At 41.9% G+C, this 24,403-nt stretch overlaps 2 protein-coding genes across 14 annotated transcripts in view; one reads left to right on the top strand and one right to left on the bottom strand.

Annotated features, from left to right (window-relative positions):
- The window catches only part of LOC106045315 (sodium/hydrogen exchanger 9B2), a 37,481-nt gene that overhangs the window by 9,871 nt on the left and 3,207 nt on the right, over positions 1 to 24,403 (top strand). The window contains exons 6-16 of one of the 13 annotated variants that reach the window (XM_066996849.1): positions 947 to 1,074; positions 1,939 to 2,114; positions 2,678 to 2,784; positions 3,908 to 4,057; positions 6,390 to 6,498; positions 6,697 to 6,833; positions 7,806 to 12,818; positions 16,896 to 19,514; positions 20,744 to 20,938; positions 21,552 to 21,670; positions 23,388 to 23,998. In XM_066996849.1, coding sequence (XP_066852950.1) covers positions 947 to 1,074; positions 1,939 to 2,114; positions 2,678 to 2,784; positions 3,908 to 4,057; positions 6,390 to 6,498; positions 6,697 to 6,833; positions 7,806 to 8,045 — 1,047 coding nt within the window. In that variant the 3' untranslated portion in view covers positions 8,046 to 12,818; positions 16,896 to 19,514; positions 20,744 to 20,938; positions 21,552 to 21,670; positions 23,388 to 23,998. Of the gene's footprint in view, positions 1 to 946; positions 1,075 to 1,938; positions 2,115 to 2,677; positions 2,785 to 3,907; positions 4,058 to 6,389; positions 6,499 to 6,696; positions 6,834 to 7,805; positions 12,819 to 16,895; positions 19,515 to 20,743; positions 21,256 to 21,551; positions 23,999 to 24,403 lie in introns of those variants that run through there. The other 12 variants (XM_066996848.1, XM_066996850.1, XM_066996847.1 and 9 more) reach the window with 12 other exon arrangements.
- CISD2 (CDGSH iron sulfur domain 2) lies at positions 14,692 to 23,623 on the bottom strand. The gene is made up of 3 exons (XM_048066452.2): positions 23,486 to 23,623; positions 16,052 to 16,263; positions 14,692 to 15,048 (listed from the first exon to the last, which is right to left on the bottom strand). The coding sequence occupies exons 1-3, from the start codon at positions 23,586 to 23,588 to the stop codon at positions 14,959 to 14,961; spliced, it is 405 nt and encodes a 134-aa protein (XP_047922409.1). The 5' UTR covers positions 23,589 to 23,623; the 3' UTR covers positions 14,692 to 14,958.

The raw sequence follows: 24,403 nt of genomic DNA, 5'->3' as shown, positions 1-24,403 counted from the left end.
GCACAGCTTGAGTGCCCAGTTACACGAGATTGCTTTTCTTTCTATTCCCTGACAACTTTTTTGGCCAAAGGAATTTCATCTTTGACTCATTTGTCTCCCATGTGGCAATCGAAACTGTCATTTGGACTCCATATGTAGCAACGCTTTGATGTGCTTACAATTGTTCCTTGTGTAATTGAAGCTGTGAAGACAAAGATGTCAGTTGCTCTGGTGATTCTCAGCCCTAATTATGCTGGGATAAACTGCGCCAGTAAAAACTGCAACTCATTGTGATTTTTTCCATGTCAAAATTTAGGGACTCATCCTAGCAGAGTCATGTTTGTGACTAACTGTTAAAGGCTGCTTTTAGAATCGGATGCTCAGTTTTAGAGAAGTTTTTGGATAGAAGTTGCTGAGCCAAAAGGAACGTACTCTACTCTGGGTATCGAGTGAGAGTCAGCTGAAAGAAATGCTTGGCTCCCTTCTCTAATTTCATGTAGTTTTAACTCTTCATCATTTGTTCAGATTTGGGGATGATTTTTTGTGTTGCTCGTGCAACTTATGGGATGATAGCAAAATCTTCTGTGGACAGAGCAAATGACCTCAAGTACCCGTGGGTGAGTCAGATGGGTTAAGGGTGCACTTTTCAAATGAATCGTTGCTCAAGCCTCTCCTGTGTTGTTTGCACTGCACAAGAAGCCAAAGAATCCTCAGCTTCCCCTTCCTCCAATGTGGAGGGACCTTAGTAAACGTGTATTTGGTGGGTTTCACTGCCACACTTGTGATTTGATACCCAAATTCAGTTGTGCTTGAGCCTATCTCTGGCATAGGCCATGTAAAAAAATAATATCCCACACTGCGGCTTAAAGGGAATTCTTTCAATAAACCAATCAGATCACAAACGTTACTCCTCTCCATGAAGCTAAGGGTACTGATGCTAATGCTTGAATTTGCTTTTATATTGTAGGCTCTTAAGAAACTCAAAGCAGTCTGTTTACGGCTCTCTTTCGGACCATGCCTCTCAGAAACATGCACAGCTGCTGTTCTCGCCTATTTATTCATGCATTTACCATGGCAATGGGGATTTATATTAGGGTAATGTACTCTCTTTTCTCCTGTGTGACAAAGGTGCCTATTTTCATGCTACGGCTAGATGATCCAAATGCAGTTAGTTCTCTGCCAAGCAGACGCCTCAATTTAATGCCAGTTAGGAAGCTGTGCTTAGCCCATGTGGTTGTTTGCTTACCATTCATGTCTGGGTCTGTGGCTAATTTAAAGGTCACATTTCCAAGCTGTGGAGGAGTACTTGCATCATTTTTCTTCTCTGTTTGTGATCTGGGCATTACAGAAGGAAGAAGGATGGTGCAATCCCTGGGTATTTAACCACAACACAAAGGGCTTTTAGGGACAGAAAATGATACCACAGTTTTGTACTCAAATTCGGAATTTCCCCTTTGAGAGATGCACATAGGACAGCCTTCTGTCACGAGTCGAGGATAAGGATATGGCATCATTAAATTTTGGAGTAATATCCTTGAAGAGGAAACCTGTTCAATTAGGTTCTGTCTAAACTGGTGGACTCAGTCCAGACCACATACTAGAGCAATATGGATGCACTCCTCTGCCACATGCTGAATTTTGAGAAGGAACTAGGCGTTCAAATTGTAGGCGTGTCTAGACCAGGTTCCTAAAGTGGACAGTCAAGGTGTGTATCAGGGAGTACAACTGTGCAAAGTCAAATCTTAGTCTGTGGAACCCTTTATTTTGAACGTTGAGTTACACAGTCAGGAAGTAAAAGCTGACTGTGAATCTGCATGAAAATATCCCTGCTTGTAATTAGCAGGGAAAAGTAAGGACAATATCTTATGTAAAGGTTGATGTAAACTTCAGGAGAGGGATGAGAATGTTTTGAAGTTCACTGCTTTCTTTCAAAGAGAGGCTGACACCATGTGTTTTCAGTTTTGTTCTAGGTGCAGTCTCTCCTGCTGTTGTGGTTCCCTCAATGCTGATTTTACAGGCTGGGGGCTATGGAGTGGAGAAAGGTGTCCCGACTTTGCTAATGGCAGCTGGCAGCATTGATGACATTCTGGCTATTACAGGCTTCAACACTTGCCTTGGGATGGCTTTCTCTTCTGGTATGCTGGTTAATCTGTAGGTGGTGACATCCAGGACAAACTGATATTTTGAGGAATGTATGATCTGTTATGACTGGCTAGTTTGTATCTTAATGACATCTCCTTGTAAAGTTCATGAATGGACTTGAATATTGATAGAGAAATTACCTGTGGTCAAAAAAGTCTTCATGTGACTCCATCCACTCTGAGTTGTAGGTCAACTTTCAAAATACTTTTTTTCTTTTTTCTTTTTTTTTTTTTTTTTCCCCCGTCTACTCCCTCAGCTGCCAAGTCTGGCCCCTGTGTGCCCAATATAAGTGCTCCCAAAGTCTTCCAGGGTTTAACAATGCTCTAGCAGTGGCTCTTTCTTTGGCTTTTCTAGCACACTTTCTTGGCATGAACTTGCAGAGAGAGAAAGTTGCACTGTCTGGTTCTTTCAGGCCCATGGGTTCTCTCCTGGCCCCTTCCCCCAAGTAATTTAAAGCAGAGACTGTCCTGGAATCACCCTCACAGGTCTACAGTGTGGTTTCTGTGTGAAGGGTCTGTTTAAGGATTACTGAACACACTTTTCTTTTGTCAAATAGGTTCCACTCTATACAATGTGCTCCGGGGAGTGCTGGAGGTTGCTGTTGGCATAGCAGCTGGGGGGATTCTGGGAATGTTTGTTCGGTATTTCCCAAGCCATGATCAGGTAAAAAATATATATATATAGTTTAAAAAAACTGTTATATAAGAGATTCTTCACTAAGGGATGCTATTCTTATGTTATCCATTTTCAAATTTCATACGAAGCTGTTTTTTGGGAAAGCAGTGTACAGCTCTAACAGCTTCTAACATTTCAAAGCCTGTGGAGCAAGGATGTGTTTTAAAGACGATTACTTGCTTACTGCAACAATGTGTGATCTCACAGTCCTTCCTGATGCAGAGCTTGGAGCCCAGCTCACCATCCTGCTCACTGAAGGTGGTGGTGATGTTCACATATAAAGGGAAAACCTATTTCAGACAGTAGAATAATCATCAATTAAATTGATGTGCAACTCATTTACTTCTCTAAGATGTTTCCATTAGGTGTAAGATAAAATAGACAGATTACGGGCTTCAAGTGATCAGGCATATTAACATCAATTAGAATGTGTTACTTCTGATTAAAAATAATGCTTATATAAAGTGATAGATGGATTTACTTTCAAGGATAATTAAATGAACAGAAAATTGTAGAAGTAAATAGATATATTCTGGATTACTGAAGTCAATTTCCAAAGCACCTATTGCCCTTGGTGGGACCAAATTTTCTTAATAAATAACATGAAAAGTGTGGCACGGAAGCTAATCAAATAAATAGAAATGGAGGACAACAGAAGAGAGATAAATGTCTGCTATGAAACTGGAACAAATAAAACTAGCTGACTCTGGCAGACATTTGACTTGTCCTTAAAAACATTTAGTGGCATGGATTTCACCCCTCCTTGGATAAACTGTTCCAGCTGCTTGACTGTACAAGCAGAAAATCCTGTTATCATAGAGCTGAAGCACGGTGGTTAGAATCATGTTCCTTGTGATACAAAAAGTATTTTGGCAATAAACTTTTGGATGGGCAGAGAAAAAGAAATGTTGGATTTCTGAAATTTTAGTTTGCTAGGAATAAGTGTCCAAAAAAAACTTTCAACACAACTGAGGAGTTCAAGTCTCACTTGAAAGCTTCAATTCCTTCACAACGGTACCCTTTATTGCTTTCAAATGAATAAGCATAGACTTTTTCCTCAATTTCTAAAAAGAAATTTACTCTGTTTGTTTGTTTCTTTCCTTGATTGCAGGCATCTCTGTCATGGAAGAGATCGTATTTTGTACTTGGGCTGTCCATGTTTGCTGTTTTTGGTAGCATCCACTTCGGCTTCCCTGGATCGGGAGGGCTCTGCACATTAGTCTTAGCTTTTGTTGCCGGTGTGGGATGGTCTGATGAAAAGGTGAGTGTTTACATAAAGAAGCATACCATACAAAAACTCGTTTGAATGCACAGCTTAACAGAAGTTTGAATTTCTGTCAGAAGTGGCAGCGGTGCATTTATGAAACTTTAGGGGGAATACAGATTAAAAAAAAAATCTGCATTTATTTTGGAAGTCTTTAACATTTAGTGTGACAGAAATGTACCATGTATGTGGATAAGGTAACGAATACTGACAGTGAAATGCTAACAAGCTTTCCTTAGACATCAGTGCAATGCCTTTTAAGCCCCACAGAGATTTAATTGTCATGGCACTTGACTAGGAGTCCAGAGCTTTGTCCCAGAGTTGTGTGATGGTCTCTGTAACCTTAAGCGGTCATTTTAAGGTAAGATTTACTAACAGGTATCTAAATACAGTTGTGCACATGGCCTGAATACCCTGAGCTTTTGTTCCTTGTGATTTTGGGAGGTGAAATGGAAAGCACTATCTAACCATTTTTTCATCTTTCCCAAATCCTTGCCAGTGTATTCTGAACAAATGTAGACAGCAGGATGCCCACACTAAATGGTGATATACAGCCATACAGAAACCATACAGAAGACTGTTTCTGAGCCACTTTCTCTTAGCTATGAAGCCTGCTTCCTCTTACTGTTGCTGCTCCGCTGCATTTCTGTATCTTGGCACATCTCACTGCCTCTTTTGCTTGATACCACCAGCACTTCATGTTTTGAGGTCATCTTTCTCTCCATAGGTATAGCCTTGAGACATGCAATAAAGAAGGTGAGAAGAGAAGAAAGGAAAGGGAATCAGATATATAATTATTCCCATCTAGACCCTGACCTCAGTAAGATCTCAAGGTTTGTTAAAATAACAAACAAGAAACCATGGTTTCTATTTAAAATACTACGTTGTTGTCCAATTTTAAAGGAAGGGAAACTTCAGACTTAACTACTTAAGAGCAGTACAACTCGTAAAGCTCACTGAAAGCTTTTAAGCCATTTCAGAAGGAAGGTCCTTAAAAGAAGGTATGCAGTTTATAAATGCTTAGCTTAAATTCTTTTGATCTGTAGATGAGACTTCTTGGTTGTAAAGATGATGATTTCAAATGCCATAGCTCTTTTTGTCAAAACAGCCAGAGATGTCTGTTTACTGTACACTCAGTATTTTACCAAGATTTTCCTTCTGAGCCTCTCAAAGGCCACTGCCTCATGCTGTCCCCAGTGGAAGTTACTTAACAAATAACGTCCACAGAGAACAAGGAACATTTATCTGCTTCAGCAATAGGTACAGTGGGCCGTAAACAATCTGAAACGATGCTAACATCTGTAAAGAGGATTGCTTCTCTTCCAAAAAAAAAGCAAAGGGTGAGATAACAGGGAGAAGTGTGGCAAATAAAGAAAAATGTTTACAGATCCATGTATTTCTACCTTATTTTCTCTAATGTTACGAAAGTTTTTGCATTGCAGTTAACTACCTTTCCATGGACTGAAGAGCATGTTGCAAGATCAGTCCCAGAGAGAACGTGAGGGACAGGACACATCTGGGTCCTGGATTGATTCAGTGACAGAGCACTGCACTTGCATTTTCACAGACTCCAGCCTGTATGTTCATTTGCTGTTGCAGAACCCAGTTAATTAAAAAAGAAGTGTTGTTAGATGTGCTACACGTATCTCTTTGTATAAATGGAAGGTTCCTGTTTACCTTGGCAGCAAGTTGTTTTAGGAAAAGTGTCAGGTGTAAAGTTCAAGCACATGCAGAAAAAATGGCTTTGCAATTATATAGTACGTCACACTGTGAATTTCAACACTTTTTACTGGTATGGGATTTCAGGCTTACTCCGTCTAGTTTTGCTCCTGCTCACATGGAGATAGGCCTGAGTGTAGTATGAGCAGACTTAGGTCATTACTGACATTTCTGAGGGCCTGACTCTGCTCAGGTACAAACAGAAGGACAAGTGTAAGCATGCAGTTACCAAAGGCTCAGAAACTTCATGGCAAAACAGCTGAAACTGCATCTTCCTAAATCCTGAAATCAACTGTGCTTTATTTTCTTCTTCTAGTCTGCAAACTGCTGTGTTACTGTTCAAACATCAGTAACTTTTATTTCTCTTCTTGAGATAGCAAACATTTATTTTCTAAGAGAGCAAGACACACTCTGACCTTCAAGTGGTACACAACTGATTTTGAATCATTTCGTATGAGGTCAGAGTAGCAGTTTACCATAAGCTGTCTGAGGAGCAATTCTGGACGATCTTCATGATAAGTTTTCACTTCGTCCTTTGATTAATTAAATGTGTGTGCTTGATTTTTATTTTTTTGGTGAATATCAAGATTATTTTTTGTTTTCATTGCAGAGGGAAGTAGAAAAAATTGTCGCAGTTGCATGGAATATCTTTCAACCTTTTCTTTTTGGTTTAATTGGAGCAGAAGTATCTGTAACATCTCTTAGACCTGAAACTGTTGGTAAGATCATTCGCTAGTTATCCAACTTTCATTACTAGCTTCCAAAAAATCTCTATGAAGGAATCTCAAGTAAAGCAGTATATAGCTGACAGAAAAAATGTAAAAAGTGAAACCATTGTAAAGCTACATTTTTAGGAGCCTTATGCTCCTCAGGTACCTTTGCACAAAAATAATGATAAGTATGTGTCTTTGTTACAGGGCTCTGTGTTGCTACGTTAAGCATTGCCCTAGTTGTGCGAATCATAGCAACGTTCCTGATGGTGTGTTTTGCTGGGTTTAATTTCAAGGAGAAGGTATTTGTCTCGTTGGCATGGATTCCCAAAGCCACTGTCCAGGTAAAACAGTGCATCATCACTTTCAGTGCAGGCTAAATCTATTGTCCTTAGCACAGCTCTTCCTAACTAGCACAGCAGTAATCAGGGGGAGGATCAGGCCTCTTAGCAGCAGAGTGTAGTAGGGCAATTTAGAATACAAACTCTCCACTAAGTCTGCTTGAAAAGGGCGTAGGGGACCTTCCATGTGAGGGTGTTTTGCTTACATTCTAAGTTGTACTAATAATAGTGAATTGTACATACAAATACTTCAACAGGGAATAACCTTCCCTCTGCTACTGCAGATCATTGTGCCTTTACATACAGGTTTTGAGGACTCTCAAAACAAAGGTAAAAAGCATTTCCCTCTTAAACCGCATACTGTCTGCTGAGACAGCCACACCAAAGGCTCAGATAGGGTTTTCAGTTTGTGGTCACTTCAGTAAGGGGTGGTCTGACAGGCTTATTGCTAGAGAAGCCTCAGGCTGTTTGCATTCCTGCTCAGTGATCAGTCATTAGAGCTTTGCCTCAATAGCATGATTATTTGCAAGCAGAAGTTAATAATCAGAACGGGCAAGGATTATTGCAAGATTTGCAAACTAAATATTCAGAAGCTGCTACTACTAGTCAGCCTGCTGTCAGGACACATTCTCAAGGTGAGGAATTTTAAGAGCTCCAATATGCAATATGCTGGTCGTGCCTTCTCCAGAAATGGCATAACATGTCAGCTAAGCAGTGTTCTCCACGGGAGGGAACCACCCGGATAAATTCATTAGCTTAGGAAATTCAAAGTGTGGCTAACTGAAAATTGTTCTTCTAGGGCTAATAGAACCCTTACTTTTCTATGTACTAGAAACTAAGGGGTTTGAATATATTAAAAATTTTGAATTTATGTTAAATGTGGACCCTCATGTTAAATGCGGATTAGACCTTTTTTTCCCTGTTTCACTGGTAAAGGTCACTTGCTCCATTTCAACAGCGCTTTCTTTCCTACAGGCTGCAATAGGTTCCCTTGCCCTGGATACCGCAAGAAGTCATCAGGATGAGCAACTGGAAAAGTATGGAATGGATGTACTGACGGTAGCTTTCTTGGCTATCTTGATCACTGCTCCAATTGGAGCCCTGGCTATTGGCTTGGCAGGGCCCAGACTTCTGCAGAAGGTGCAGACAAACAGCAAGGAAGATGAGGAAGGTGCCGAAGCTGGAGAAGAGGCAGAGGCCTGTGAACCTTCGTGAGATGGACGTCGACAGGAATATGGTCCTTCAGCCCTTACGCTTTTGAGTAAACATGTTGTGCCTGTAATCTTTGTGGAGGAAACCAAAACAAGTACTGGTTATATGTGCTATTTCAAAAGCAGCTCTGGTGGAGTTTTATAAAATACGTAAAAGTGTTGATAGTGCCTTAAGAGATGAACCAGCTAAACACACAGTGAATAGGCTGGCCAGGCCGTGAGTCACTCAGAAGTTAGCAGTCAACAGTTACTTGAAACGTGTGGGTGTGAGGCCAGGGAGAGGATCAGAATTGTTCAGGCATGGAGTGGAGTCATGAGGTAGATAAACAGAAGAAAATGGAGACTAACGTGAATAACTTCTTGATGGTTGAAACTGGGCTGTAAGATGACAAGTTCAACAGCTCAAAGAATGCAACTATTGAATTAGAGAGGATTGACGCACAGTGAACGAATCCTGCCATGGGTTGGTGATTCCCTCTCCTTCCTCATCCAGGTTTCAAAACTTGCTGTTTCCCATTGCTGTTCTCCCACACATCGCGCACGTTCCCTTGTGCCTGCTTTCAAGGGCCTGTCAGTTCTGGTGCCAGCAAGGAGCAGCAAGCTGTTCTTGTGTGCTGGAGGAGGCAGTTGGGTCCAGGGTCCATCAGGGCTGTGGTAATACAGGAGTATCTGGTGCTGGTAGAAAGGGCTGAGCTTGAAAATAGGATGAGAGTTTCAAGGAGGCTGTGGGGACTGGGAGAGGGTTATATGGGACTGGGACAGCTGCTGCTTCACATGTGTACCTCAGCTCTTGTGCAACACTACGTCAAGCAAGGGAAAGCCAGCTCTTCAGCCGCTGAGACCGGCTGTGTTCTGGCCCTGGCTGCTGTAGGACAGGGGAGAGCTCCCCTAGGATGGGGTTGCTGGCAGGACAAGGCCAAGGTAGCAATGAGTTGTCCCCTTCTTCCTCAGCTCTTTCTGGAGAACTCAGCAGAGTTCTGTGGTAGACCTCAAACCAGGATTTATGGGTCAGCAGGTATCTCCTGTTATTCTGTCCTGAATTTTTACTGATTTGGCTGAGAAAATGCAATGATCTGGTCCTTCTCACATCTGCATTTGGATAATTGTAAAAAAGTAAAACAAGTATTTACCAAAAAAGTAACAAGTTAGTTCTCAGTGTTCCAAGAGGTGGATGGCTGGGTTGGCTTTGGGGATTGGAGGCCTCTCAGATTTGGCGTGCCATTTTAACCTCTAATCAATACAGAAAAGCAATAGACTTGAACAGCCTGGAAAAAACAGTGCTGAGAGGGATGGTACAAAGTGAAAGAAGCCTCACCACACCTTCCTTCAGAAAGGCTGCTATGTGACAGCACTAGCACCTTCACGTATTCCGAAAACACAAGTTGTGTAAAGCTGTGGATGATGGTAATGAGTGGCAGTGCTCATTTTGAATCTCTTGCCAAAATGTTTCACCAGGGAGAACAAAAAGTGAGCTTTGGTGGTGGTGTTCTTTTGTTTTGGTTTGGTTTTTTGATTTGTTTTCATTTTATTTAATATAGATGCCTCCTGCAGAGTCAGTGCAATATAGTTCACATTTGACTTTCCCATATGACTTGTTACACTTTTTTTTCTCCTTGACTGTCCAAAAGCCAGGAATAAACCTCCTTTGTTGATCAAAACCCTGCGCTTGCCTTTAGGTTTGGTATCAGTTTGGGTTTGGTACTGCCTGTTACAGATATTGGCAAATCTTTGCTACATTTTGGGCGAGTAACTGGCTCTAAGCAGGTCATTTTCTGCTCCTTTCAGAAACATGGAGTCAGTACAGCATTCCTCAGAATCTAAGTTTTATTTATTTTTTTTAAAATAAGGATTTTATACTGTGGTTGTAATCGAGGTGGACGAGGGCTGTCTGCAGAGCTCTACACTGCAATTCGTTGAGGTTGTTTTACAGGATACTGTATAGAATATCTTTGTGTCCAGAGATGTTTGGCATCTGTAAGCAAGGACTAACCAATCCTATTTTAGCTCTTGAATTGTTAACTATGCAACACAAAAAGGTAAGACAATACCTTTAAAAGAAAGCTGTCTGAAACTGTATGATTTGCTGAGTGCGTGTATGCCTCCGTATACAGAATAATTACAGCTTAGTATGTGTGCCTTTTCATAGGGCTTCCTTTCCAAGCCAAAAGGCAAGGTTCCCAAAATATATAGATATTTAAGGTTTATAGCCTGCAATTCCAGCACAGTGATAAAAACACTAAGAAGGTCTTTGGTAAGTTTCCCCTAACAGCTGTCAAGTACAATTATTATTTCATGTTCTCCAGGCATCCTTACCATATACGCTGCTGTTCTCTCCACTTCTTTAGGGAATGTACGGTCCTCAGTTCCCGTTTGTTCCCCCACCAGAGGAAGGTGCTCTCAAACTGCACAGACTGATGCATGGTTGCAGTGCTGCACTTGGTGGTTAATGTGTCCACTGACTTCTCTGCCCCTGCTGCCTGCTTTAGGTGGCTGATGGAGGCACTCAGTTACTTTAACAGGGGTAGTTTAGAAGGAGCTAATTGTATTTGGAAATTGTAGTGTCTGTAGACTTAATTGATACTGTGAGGGAATAAGCTGTTTAGTTCATCAGTGACTATCACATAATACATTCTACGTGAGTAAAATTTACAAGGGGAAGCTGTACATAGTTCATTTTTTTCATCAAGTTTTATACAAATTAGAACCCTCTTTCAGGGAGGCATCATTATGCCTCGTATGGAGTCTGTTCAGTAACAGAAGTGTAAACAATTAAAGTCCTTTAAATTTGAACACGACCTTAAACATGCAAGCAAACCTCTGACGAACAGTTGTTCATGATGGCCTCTAATACTTGCTCACCATCATAACAGCAGCTCATAAATTGGATTTATCATGTTCCCTTAACCTCTGTGCACTCCCAATTTATTCGTCAAGATCACGCCCCCCACTATTCTGAGACCTTGAATAGCTGTACCAATGAAAGTGTTTCTGTCTTCTAATCCAAACTCAATTTTCCTTTCCTCACCATTGCGTGTGGCTGTTTGTTACAAGACCCTTTTTCCTCAACCTTTATTAAATTGTGAACGAGAATCAGACTGAAGCTCTTACATAGTCCTGCAGATCTAGTATGAAGAGCATTAATGCTTTATAATGCTCCTCTCCTTGTCTTCCAGACAGGAACAAAACACTTATCTTCTCATGAGAAGCAACATGACGTTAGGGCTGAGACTGACAATTTCAGCTCATTTTAAATAGCTGTTAATTTAAAGAGATACGATTTCACTTTATATTAGAGTTTGCATGGGTAAAGTCAGAAGGCCACCTCCCTTTGATCAAAATGCCATGAAATCATTCTTGAATAATGCATAAATTCAAGCCAATAAAATCTTGTGCCGTGCCAAGCACTCTTACATGGAGGAAATAAAATCAGGGTGCAACCTGCAGTGACCGATAGCCAATGGAGCCCTGCTGTCATGCAGACACAACCACAGGGTAACATGGAGGAGTACTGAGCACCGGGTGCTCGTGCAGCACCAGAAGGTTGAGGAGAGCCTCTGCAGCAGAACAGTCTGACAGCACAGCGTGGTCCTGGCGGCATGCGGCGGGCAGTTACAGCAGGCAGCATATGGGAAAAGACAGAAATGGGCCATCTGGACACAGGAAATCACACAAGCTGGGGATGCAATGATAGTGTAATTATGATCACTGTTTTCTCTCTCTTTTACAGCCAAACTGTGCATTCTAGAGAACTTGGATGAAGTCTAAAATTAATTGTGAAACACTCGGGGGTGTAATATGGCTGCAAAACGGTGAACGGTAGTTTTTGCATTTTGCTTTTTAAATAGAGTGCAAGAAATGAAATTTTGTGCCAGATGCATTTCACATTTACTTTGTCTAATAGTCAACCCAAATCAGACACCCTTCTCTAAATTTATTCATTTACATGTTTCATTGTAGTTCATTACAACAAGTCTTCATAGTCAAGAGAAAGGTAAGCGCCAGCGCTTGAGTTGCGTAAAGAAGGCATGTTGCAGCATGCCATGTCTTGCTTTTCTGGCTTTTGCTTTTTCCTGACTGTGAAGATTTGGTCTACTGCCTGAGTCCTGGTCTTTCTTAGAACTGGGCAAATCTATCCCTTTGCGTAGAGCTTCCAAATGAGGGCAGAAAAGTCACCCAGTGCCAAGATGTGACCAAATATATTCCAGCAGGTAATTGGTTCAACTCTTGTCAACCGAGATAAAGGGCTCTGCTGACACTTTAGTTCTTAGCTAACCCCATAGACCTCATGAAGATAATTTGAACAGATAAGTAAACTGTGGTGGGTTTTCTTGGATTGGGAGGAGGAGGGGTGTCTGCTTAAATGGACAGACTTACACTAAGAGCGCAAGCTAACTGTTAAAGGAGTCAGCAGTGACTTTTTTTTTTCCTTACTTTGGCATCTGCCTTCTCAAGGACATCATTTTAATTTCAGAGGGAAAATTCCTGCATGTGGCTTGCAGATGAAGAATCCAAGCTGCAAGCAGCACAGGATCAGATAAGCCAGTCCTACCCAGTGCTGTGAACTTAGCGGTCCAAGTAAATTTCATTTACTTGGCGAGAGCTGTTGGTACAGACAACAAACTTCCAAGGACTCCTGAAAGCAAAGAGGATGAAAATGACCCTGGTAGCTGTTGGTGATAGATTCTCCTGATTCTCCTTCATCCTGGGAAGTGTTTTGCCGCCCTTCTCAGCACTGATGCGAACACTAATGCATTGCACAGCAACTTTCACAAGGCAGGTAGGCGAAAACTGAACTCTTACTTTGATAACCAAAGCAGCAGCAGAAATTTTGGGTTGGATTTTCTACAGCAAAAATACTATAGCCAGTGTTAAGTTTTTGTTTATTTCAGTTTTATAGCTGTACTTTTGCAGGTGATACTTGCAGAAGATTAAATTATTTTTTCTGCCAAGGGTATTAAAACCTACAAGAATGTACAATCCATGTATGTTAGGGCTCTTCACTGCGCCTAACGTAGGCCTGCTTCAACACCGCATGAGGGAAGATGGGCACCTCCTTGACTTTCCATTTAACTGAGGCCATGAGAGATAGTATTCCCTTCACAGACTGAAATGCAAGGACATGGTCATCTATCTTCCTTATGATCTTAATTTTAGTATCATGTAGAAATTATGAAAATGTCCTTTCTAAAAAGGAACTGTGAGTGCTGCTAGGGCAGTTCCAAATATGCTCCATTCCCCTATAAACGTAAGCAGAAACAAACGAAAAACTACCTGTTTTGTATCCGTAGTTGTAGATAGTGTAGCAGCAGTCACGTCTAATAGCAAGCAGGAAGAAAAAAAACATCACAAACTGTCCTAGAGCCAGAGTCGAGAGGCCAAGCTTTACACTGTCGTTCTCCTTTTAGAATAGCATTTTGGGAGAAACAAAACCACTTTTGCTGTACTACTTACACTGACAGTATCTGTCTGAGTGGAGCAATGGAAGTGAGAACAGGATGATGTACAGAGCTTACTTCTCAAACTTAGGGAGACATCACATTACCTGAATGCAGAAGTATCCTGATAAAAGCTAGAAGTGCACACAGTTGTATATAATAACTGACTGCTGCACTAGGCTGTGGATTGAAAAGCTGGAAAGCACCGTCTAAACATGTTTTTGTATTTCATCTAGCAATTTCTCCACCAAGCCCGAGAAATGAGCTCAGTGTTCATTATACATTATCTAGAATGGAAAACAGTACAATACAAGACAATATCATTATGGATCGTCCTCTGTTATAAATGTTATATCCTAATGGGGTAGTGGTTACAGGTTGCTTTCATCTATTAAGATAAGATTCCCGTGAGGCATTTAAACAAAGCTAGATTGTACCACGGTTCTGTTACACGCTGTGTAGAAGCAGTCAGGTAACCCACAGTCACGTCCTAATCAGGTAACCCACAGTCACATCTGAATCTGCCACGTTCTGCTGCAAGGCAAGAGCTTTAGGTACCGAGACCTACAACGGTTACAAATACAGGCATTACTTTAGTTCTGTTGCTGCTGTGACAGCCCTCGTGTGAGAACGGCTTCCTAACTTGTACTTGTTCCAGCACTGGTGATAAGTTTTGGCAGTAGCATGCTGCTCTGGGGCTTCCCACCTACCTAACAACAAGCCAAACAAAATGCTTGTTAAGGAACAGTCAAAACTTCCCTTAGATTTGTGCCACAATTTTAGACAACTGTCTAACTTGTACTTTTAAGCAGACCGATACAGTTTTTCCTTGCAGCATAAAGCACTTTAGAAGAATTAATATGGAGTCTAGCAGTTAAATAAGTAGCACTTAGTTACTTACCTGCATCTGAAATTAAGCCCTACCACAGCGAAGTTCTGACTTGCCCTAATAACCGTTCTGAATCAGTAACAAGCCAAGAATACAGTTCACCTCCCCTTTCGTGGTTCTGTCATTTAACCAACTCCACCCATAAAAGTCCCCACTACAAGTAGCAGCATCTGCAGTGCATATGAACTTTGCAAGGAGCAAATCTGTTTCCTCACAAGAGCATGAATGACAAACGGGAGCTCAGAATAAAGGGGCAATGTTACTGGCTGACCTGTTCCCTTGGAAATAGTGACATTTTTGCAATTATGTGTTCATACAAACAAGGCTTAACTGTAGGAAGTCATTTTATTGTTGAAATAAACGACTTATATACAGAGATACTTACTTTACAGTTTTACAAAGCAGACAGTTCTTCTCAGAATAAAGTATCAAACAGTGACAGATTTAGCACTGTCTAAATGCAGTTTATCCCAAAAAGAAATCTACAGCCATCATTAGACTAAATCATACCAATCACATAATAAAATGCTGCCCCTTGCAACTACAACAGTATAAAAGACTTATCGGTCGTGATCTACTGGATAAAGCATTCGCTATACTTCTTTCTTCTTGAGTATTAGTGGACCTACATTATCTCCTGTGAGTTCATTGTGCTTGTTATGAGAGCCATCACAGACAGGGAACTGGAAGAAAACAAACGAGAAATTAGTACACCTCTGTATAGCAATTGCTGCTAGTTTCTCCGTTCCTCCTACTATGCCCCATTTCAACATCAAACTCCCTGTCCCCCTATCAGACGCATTACTAAAAAAAAAGAAAACACATTGTTAACAGGTAGCTAAGTTTGTGAGGTCCTAAAATAGCTGTTCATAGACACAAATTTAGAGATGAAGCCTTCGCCATGAAGAACAGGGAACAAAGCAGCCACTATGGGCTTAAGGTTTATTGCGGAGCCAGTAAAAGTGCTCTCAACAGATCATTTTCAGCCAGTAAGTACCGTTTTAAGCAAAACTGAAATATTTTTCTGAAGTGATTATTCTGAACGAAAAGTACTTGGGAGAGCTTTCTAGGTCCAAGGCATAGTTTTTTGTTAAAACAGGAAAGCATTCAGTCTAGAGAGGCCAACATCAGAGTGACATCAGGACAGTCGCAAGAACGAGATGAAAATCATCCATCTACTTCTGTTTGATGCATGGGACACGGACCATCCAAAGCAGTCACCTAGTGGTTGCTCTGGACCACGTGGGGATGTGCTTTCCCTCAGAGGGAAAGCACTCTACTTTCATTCTAATATGAACAACTTTCTAAGTATTGTTTTTCCATCATAAAATAGAATTGTAGTTTTTTTCCAACCTTAATAGTTCTAACTCATCTTCTAATTAGTTGAAATATATTTTCAAACCTTAAGGTTTGTTTTGTTTTAATCTAAATCACAGATGGTCACTCTATTTCTAGGAAAAACCCCAGTGTGTGTTGTTTTTTTATTACAGATTTCAACAGTTTCTCTCTGCATGTAGCTAGGTTTACAGTAGAGAAAAGTAAGAACTGTGCCATTCTCTGAAACCAGGATGCTATTCCACCTCCAAAGAAAAGCAAGAGGTCACCTTGTTGCAACTCACTACCACAGAACTGATAAAAACATGCAAGTTTCAACCTCAAATCCTACAGTAGCACGAAGTACCTTACCGTCTTTGAACGCCAACACCTGCAGTAAGCTTTAGTGAGACACAGATCTTCGATGTTTATTTCATTCACTACTTTTGGATTTTCCTTCTGGATCTTGAGGTTAATCAAGCTATCCTTTTGCTGTTTCTTCTTGGGAAGGAACGGACGAACAGCAAGGTAACCCAGCAAGGCCAGCACGCCCAGGAAAGGCAATAACCGCAGCCATTCTGAAACTAAAGACAGGTGGAACTCAGACTGGCTCTTGACACCACTTCAGTCTGCTGCAGCGTCAGCTATTCTCAGATGATTTAGGCTTAGGGTAGGGAACAGGACTGCTCAGTCAGCAAGGCTCTGAGGGCAGATGAGACTTTGTGGGTAAGTCATAAGATGAAAGAAGCCCCAGATTAAAATCTGGCTTTTACTGTAGCTAAGGAACAAACTGGACTCCTGGAATTTCATCTGAAGTTTATTTTTTAACACTCTAGAAGATGACTTGATGGAACAAAAATTAAAACAAGTAAAAGGTGTACTGAAATGAGGAACTAAAGTTACAGAGGTTCTGTTCACCAGACATAAAACACCACCAAGTAATAGCAAACTGGGCATGATTACATGTGGAAAGTTAGTAAAAAGTCACTATGGTTCGGTGCCAGTATCTTACATTCTGTATACAAAGAACTATTCAATATGCTTTATAATTAGTTTTTTTAATTGCTCATTTCAGATTTTTATTCTTGAAGTTTTCCTCATTTGCTTTGTTCCACAAGTTGTGTTTAGAAACTTTTGGCAGATATAATGCCTATCATCAAGTAAGCACTAACAAAACCTTTACCATTACTTTTGGTTTGTTTGTTTTATTTTTCAGAGCTCTGTTTGCTCAGGGACCCGCACCAAGTTCCTACAATGCACATAGAGAAGGAGTCCTGACACTGGCTAGGTACCTTTACGTAAGTCAAGCCCCAGGGAACTGCTTTGTACCAATCTGAGACATTTATTTTAAGTACAGGTAAGACATATTAGTACAAAAAAGACTTACTGAACTTTGAAAGAAATTCAGCACCCGGCAACGGATGTACTTTAAAGGCTGATACACTTTTCCAACAAAACAAGCTGTGACAATACTCCAGTGTAATTTAACAATGCATGTAGCAATAGAGAGAGGTTTTTTGGTTTTAATTTCTGGAGAATACATTAAATCTGAATAGTCATAAAGAAATAGAAGGGTGTTCCAAACATTTTAAATTGAGAAACAAAGAACTTGAATGAGCTGGAGCACAAACAGTTACACAAGCACTTTGTAACAGAAAACAATAATCAAGTTCCTCTTTTAAATGATTTAGGATCAGAACATATCAAAATTTTGTTCTACAATTTGAATGCAATAGAACAGGTGAGGATGCTAGGTAGACTGTGAGCTCTCAGAAATCACATTATTTTGTGAGGCTTAACTTTATTTGTAACAATAAAGAGCTTGCTCATGCTAATACTTTTCCAGTTAGAATGCAGTATTTCTTTCTTAACAATTTGAAGGTTCTGGAAGTACACCATGTAACAAAAATACTTTGCAGGAATAGCTTTATGTTCTCTGGGCTTTCTATATCCTTTGATGTGAAAACCATGCTTACTGCATTTATCTGGAAATGCACCACAAATGAATAAAGATGCTGCAAGAACTTTCAGTACTGTCTTTCCACGCCTGCATTTGCAGTGGTTCCTTTGCACAACAATTTTTGACAGTATTTCCTAGGAGTCACCACAACAGACTGGTCTCTGTTCCCTCAAAAAGCTGTGGGCCCTAATTAATAACAATCTGGAAACATTTAAGTATCTCAATGCTACACAAAACATTGGGCTTCCTGGACAGCAGTAACTGTTTGTCTTTTCTATCATTACTGTAAATAACAGTAAGACAAAAAATTCAAGCAGTTTTACTCTCCTTCAATAACGTAGTGAACATGCTCATTAAAAATGAAAGTTGCCTGAATATTCCAGTAGAGAGAAACATTAAGTTCTGGACAGACAGCGTGGTCCCCCAAAAAGGCTGACCATTTAGTTCTCACAGACACTTTTCCCTGTCACCGTCTGAAAAGACACAGGACAGAATAACGACAGGAGCCACCAAGGCAAACCTCTCACAGAGTGTCCTGAGGAAAGAGGTCTGGACAGCCAGCTAACCAGGCAGCCCCTCTGGCCTTGCACCACACATGGCCAAACCCCATTTTAGAAGCTGCTGGCATAGCATCATTTACTCTCTGAGTTACCACTATTAGAAAGGACTTAACATCTCAAACTTTCACGAGATGGTGGTAACTCTGGTGGGACTGTGAAGCTGAGAGGTAAATGATAACAATCACAGGCACACAAACTAAGCCATGTTCCAGCCTTATCATTCATACAGCAAAAATGGTATCATGAGTAACATCAGTTGAGATGCACTGTTCCAGAACAGCCCATCAACAGTCATCTGAACGTGCTTTCTGACTTTATGTGAAGGGCTGACTTAAAACATGCTTTAGAAGAGAGGAAAAAAGCTTTGGTCACTGAAAAAAAAAATCAAATTCAATATTTAACTTGACTGTTGGCGAAGAGCTGCCCTATCTACAAAGCTACACTGAACTCCAAGACAGAATAGGCATCCCAACAGCTGCACCATAAAGAGAAGCAGCATGCCTATTGAGTGTTAGAAATACCACTGGACTAAGACTGACACAAAAAAGGGCACTCTGGCCAGAATTAAATATTATTAAGAGACCAGCAACTGAACAGCAAGTGGCATCTCAGTACAGCTTGAAACTCCCTGACAGGACTTTGAAGTCAGAACACTCACTGGGGCACCAGTTGTGTCTGTGGGAGACTCCTAACCAGTTGGGTTCATCCAAGTGAAAGAGGAACATGACAGCTGTAACCTCTTAGAAAGGAAACTAGAAACAAACAGGAATAGGAAGTACAGGGATATTATTTATCATGGGTATTATTTAGCATCTGTACAGTGCTAAGTGCTGATAAAGAGTTTTGTCCTCAGTAGCCAATGATTTATTGAGATAACACTACTCTGGGAGTCTCTGGAAAGCCCCAAGTTATACCAACTTGTATCTTAATCATAAATTGACTTTATTGTCAACAAGACTGCCACAGGCTCATACTTTTAGACTGAAAAAAACAACTTGACCATGTTTCTAGGGCATGAGAAACAAGATACTGTCACAAAGTAAGAAGTCCCAGACCTTTGGACTAGGAGGGGTAGGGGAGCCTTCACCCAAACTAATGCAAAGGTATCTTCCTACAACCGCAAGCTGCTTGGTGGTTTTGAAGCCAGTCATACCTTTCTGAAGCAGATGTAAGGCAATTCACAAAATTCTGTTTATTTTCACAGCTGATACTCAGAATTCAGCCACTACATTGACTCTGGAGATTCTTTATCAGCTCTGCTGCATGGGAAGAGGCAGTCTTTGGAGCCAGAAATGGAGAGCAGAGGATCGAAGAGGTTAGTCTTCAAACTTGACTTGTATTAGGATAGAGACCAATCCCAAAGATAAGTCCTGGAAAGTATCAGGAACATCACTGAAACAGGAGTGCCCAGAGAACTGCAAGAAGCTGAGGCCATGGACCACAGGCCATGGTGTTAGGTTTTTGAGAAAAGGTTGTCTTAACTTTTAGTCTAACAGTAACAAGTCCAAAAAATAAGAAACACAAACATTGTCAGCAGGAGAGGACCGACCAGCCACTGAGAGTCAAATCAAAGCCAGTGTTTACTGCCTGTATGTCTTTCACCAGCCCTTCTTTATCTTTCACTTTGATTTTATGTTTTAGCTCATTTACGTGGAAATGACCCTGTGCAGACTCAAAAGCAGTTTCTGAAGATAACAACTCAACCGCAAGCCAAAGTTTTAACAAGTATTAGCTACCAGTCAAAATGAATACTGGAACTGTGGTTGTGTTCTCTCTAAACCGCTGCAATTCTTCACGCAGGTTCAAAATATTGACCCAACTATTTTCTCTTCAGAACTAATAAGCTGTTCTGTCCCGTTTTCTGTTTGGTTGCTTGATCATTTATTGATGTTGTCATTGCTAAACAAACTAAAATCAAAGGACTCTGCACACCACTTCAATGTTAGCTTATTCAGCAGGTGGGAAGGTGGAGAGGTGACCGTTCTTTTAACAACAGCACAGCACACTAAATAATAAAGCAGAAAGCCAAAGCAAAGGTAGGTTAGCAAGCTAGTCTGCAAACGAGAAATTCGTTGTTCAAATGAGCTCTGCAGACTCTCTGGTCATGATGTCAGCCCTCCTTCTTGCCGCCAGTAAAAGATGACCCACAAAACTGTCCTCTTTCTGCCTGGCAGCTTGTCACACTCGCGTCCCTCGTAACATGTATGCCAGGTGCGTGACAGCCCACACAGGAATGCATCATGTTTATGGAAAGGAGACTGGCACCTAGAGAGACCTTGAAATTCTCTTTTCTCACTTCTGATCACATGTTATTCTGAGGTTAATTGCTGTTCCAGTTTAAAGAAACTTACCAGGACAGAAAGCAAAGCCAGCAGACGGCAACACTGTTCATTTTAGCGAACTTGAGAAGGGAAGGGTAAAGCAGCTATGACAAGGAACTGAAAGAGGCTTCTGAGCAGCAGCAGTGCGATAATTCAGCTATCCATTTTCAAACCCAAGGTCAAACACATTAATTCCCTCCTCCCTCCTTGCTTTTACCTTCAGGAGTTCTGCACTGGACATTAAGAGTCTTCCTCTCTCCAAGCAAGCAGTTTTCCACTGTGGTCTGGCAAGGTCATAACAAACACCGGATGTCTCAAGGTCTATCATCAGCACACCTTAACGATACCCTACAGGAAAGGTTCTTCCCTGGACTTTTGGTCTGGTGTTTCTACAACTGATGCACCACAGGAACTGAAGGTGCATCTGCCTGGAAGCTACCAAAGGTTTATAGAAGCAATAAAAGCCATAGCAAGCAAAGCACTGCACCGTTCCGAATTTCAGTTCTGGCCCGACTTTGTGAACAAAGTCAATGCCAGCAAGAGCTTTATAGTGCTGGTCCCTAAGTTCAGCAGATGCCAAAGGACAAATACTAACACATTTTAAATGATTTAAGATCAATATTATTTCTGACCTTCCAAAATGAAGCAAAGGAAAATGCTTGATGTATTATTTGCCAAAGAATATGATGCCCTAAAACTTCTAGTAGTAGTAGTAAACACAAAAGGAAATTTAAATCTGATCTTCACTATTGTTTAAGAGTCATTCACTGATGTTAATTCAATTAAAGATATTTATAATCACCATTTTCCTTCCAGTTTTTAAGTTGCACTATACTCATTCAACAGTCCTGGAAATTTGATTTTAAAGCTAGAAACCATATCTGTTTTATGAAATGGTGAATTACTATTCAACAATGTAAAATACAGCCACTTACAGTATGGTTGGTGCTACCATTACCCTGTTATCAGAAGTACCCCTAAGTCACTGCTGCAAAACAACTCCCAGAACTGGCAATCCCCTACTTTTACAGGGCTACAACTTCAGGATGGGGCACGCGAAGAACACAACAACAACAACACAGAAGAGGAGATGCTTGCGGAAGCACGCTTATTAGACAAAACTTGAGACTGACAGCAGCTCTGGGTGCGGGTAAGTACAGAAATCTTTCATGAGCAGTGAGGTTTCAGTGAGTTTCAATAACTTTTAATAGCATTAAGATAGGATCATTTTTAATTGATGTGCCTAGGGTATAACATCCTGGCATTTTCTGTTGAAAAGCCTCAACATGTTGCATCTACCCTAAGCCTTATTAACCACCTTGTAAAATTTTGCTGGTTTTTCTCTTATTTTCATTCATTTCCACTTTAGAGGAAGATATCTAAGCAGGACATCAGATAGTATTCTAGCTGATTGCTGAAAAAATGAAGAGCGTCAAAACATTGGCTCTAATAGCTATGTATTTTTAATTATCCCTCTGTTTCCACTTTTCAGTGTTTAACACGAGACCAGTCAAAGAAATCACTAATAATTAGAGGTAATGCTTTTTTTCAGCTATGCCCACTGAATTTTTAAAAGGTCTCAAAGCAATTTCCCACTCTGTTCCTTCTTTTACCTATGTTTAATATTTTTGGGACTGACATTTCATACATTTGGTCTCCCCTTGAGGGTTTCAGTTGCTTACTTATTCCTCTCTTTCCAAATTCAAGCAAGCACCTGTTAAGGGGGTTAACAACATGACAGCAAAACATTTCTATTTCAAAAAAAAAAAAAAGAAAAAAGAAAGCTCTGACCAGAGGTTTTCCAAATAAGTTCAATTACTAGACGGTGTAGTGTGAACAGAGGCTGCACAATAATCCTGTTACAGAAACGTATGTCTGGAAATGTGAAGCAAGAAGATAGTAAGCTCAGATATTATTAAGCTTAAGAAACTAAGTACCACTCGTGGTTAAAAAGACAATGACTTAAGTAGGAAACTGTCAAAAGCTGGGGTAGGAGAAGCTGCTTTGTTCTGAATCTCATTGTATCCCTTTCCTCCAACTTTATAGCAGCTGAGCTTCTCTTTTGGTCAATATAATTAACAGCATTTTCAGATGAAAGAGTAGTTACGGGGATAGAAGGACAGGTTTCCTTGTCCTGAGAAAGATAATGGGGCTTTTAAGTTTACAAGGAGCATACACACTGTAAAAAGTACTCAGACCTAGTTTTAAATGAAACCACTTCCCAGCACTACTGAAGTCATACAGCTTGGTGCTGCAAGAACACATGGGCTTGATCCTACACTTTGAAGATGTTTTCTATTTCCAGACAGCTCCGGTTAGAATATTCCTCTTGTTTATTATCGCCGAACTGATCTTGTTATTCAAGCTATTTGAGGCTCTGCCTGCAGTACCATGCCAGAGCCTGAGCTCACACAGTTCCAGTTTGCAAAGTACTGAGATGCCCTGACCACCTAAGGATTTAATGCTACGTAGCGTTTTCTTTCTTGTTCGCTCTGTGATAAGGCTACGACTAACAGATGGATATTTCCACTCCCTCACCCAGGAAAAAATTAAAAAACTTGTAAAAAATTATATAAGGACATTTAAAAAAAAGCTTAATTTCACGCTCCCGTACAGAGCCCTCTCCAGCTGTGTCCGTTAGCTCTGCACAGAGGCTACCTCGGACCCTTTAGGCAGAGGCAGGGGCTCGGGCCTGCAGCCCAATGCCCGCGCGGGGCCCCTGGCTCGCCCCTGCTCGCACAGCCGGACAGGTGAAGCACGGTGCGAGCCAGCCGCGGCCCAGGAGCCTCCTTTCCCCCGACCCCCCCCACCTAACTCGGGCTGCTGCCCACCCCACACGGCTTTGTCGGCCGGCTTTCCTTCCACAGCGCTTTAAGGGCGACCGAACGCCGGCTGCGCGTCCCTCTCCCGCCGGGAGAAAGCCGGAGAAGCCGGGGAATTAAAGGAAGGGCCCGGGGCCGCCTACCTGTGAGGCGGAGGAAGCCGCCGACGCTCTCGGGCAGCGGCAGCCGCTTGAGGTAGGCGGGCAGCTGCACCTTGACGATGCGGGCCAGGCTCTCCAGCACCATGGCGCCCGTTGGGGGGGGGGGGGGGCAACGGCCGCCAACCGTCGCCGCCGCCGCGCATGCGCCGCCGGGCGGGGCCGCGCACGGCCGAGCAGAGCCCCCCTCAAGCTCGCGCCGCGCGGGGGCGCTGCAGCCGCCGGGGGGCGCGCGGGCGGCGCCGGCCGCTAGGGAGGGAGGGGCCGAGGGCGGTGCCGGGGGCGCGCTGCTGAGGGGAGGCGGCCGGGCGGGGGCTGTGGGGACGGGCGGGTGTTTGTCCTGGGCTGTGTGTCTCTGGGCACGTTATCCGGTGTTCTCTAATTTCACGGCAAGGAGACCGGTCATTTGGGCGTAAAAATTTGCCTCCGTATAGCCGGTGAAAAGATGGAGCCGTTCCAGGCCAGTTCGCAGTCCTGCCAGACCTGGAAACTCTCGTGGTAATTCCTCGGTCACAAACCTAACGCCATTTGGGTCAAAATGCTACTGCGAGCTCGTCCATCACGTGCTAACGCCAAACGGCAGGGAGCACGAGCATCTCCAGGAAAGCTGAAAGAGCGTGATTGTTCTCGACCTTACGTGATCCTGACTGGAACACGGTTCTCTCTCCTCCCTCAGCATATAGAAACCACACCACTGCTGCCTGTACCAGCCGTGCTCTTTTCCTGCCACCCCAGAACTTGTAGCTGTTACGTTTTGGGTTAAGTGAGTAGGGCTGAGCAAAGCAATGACAAAGTAGTTGTACCTATTTCTTGAAGCAACGCGGCTGTCTTTAGCTGCATCTGCTTGACGGTTTTCCTTGCCTTCTGTTGGCTGGGATATAAAAGCACAGTGCTAGTTTTCTT

The sequence above is a fragment of the Anser cygnoides genome, chromosome 4, assembly GCF_040182565.1.
Source record: "Anser cygnoides isolate HZ-2024a breed goose chromosome 4, Taihu_goose_T2T_genome, whole genome shotgun sequence".
Taxonomy (NCBI): Eukaryota; Metazoa; Chordata; class Aves; order Anseriformes; family Anatidae; genus Anser; species Anser cygnoides.
Note: the sequence above shows the minus strand (reverse complement) of the source record. Positions and strands in the feature narration are given on the sequence as shown.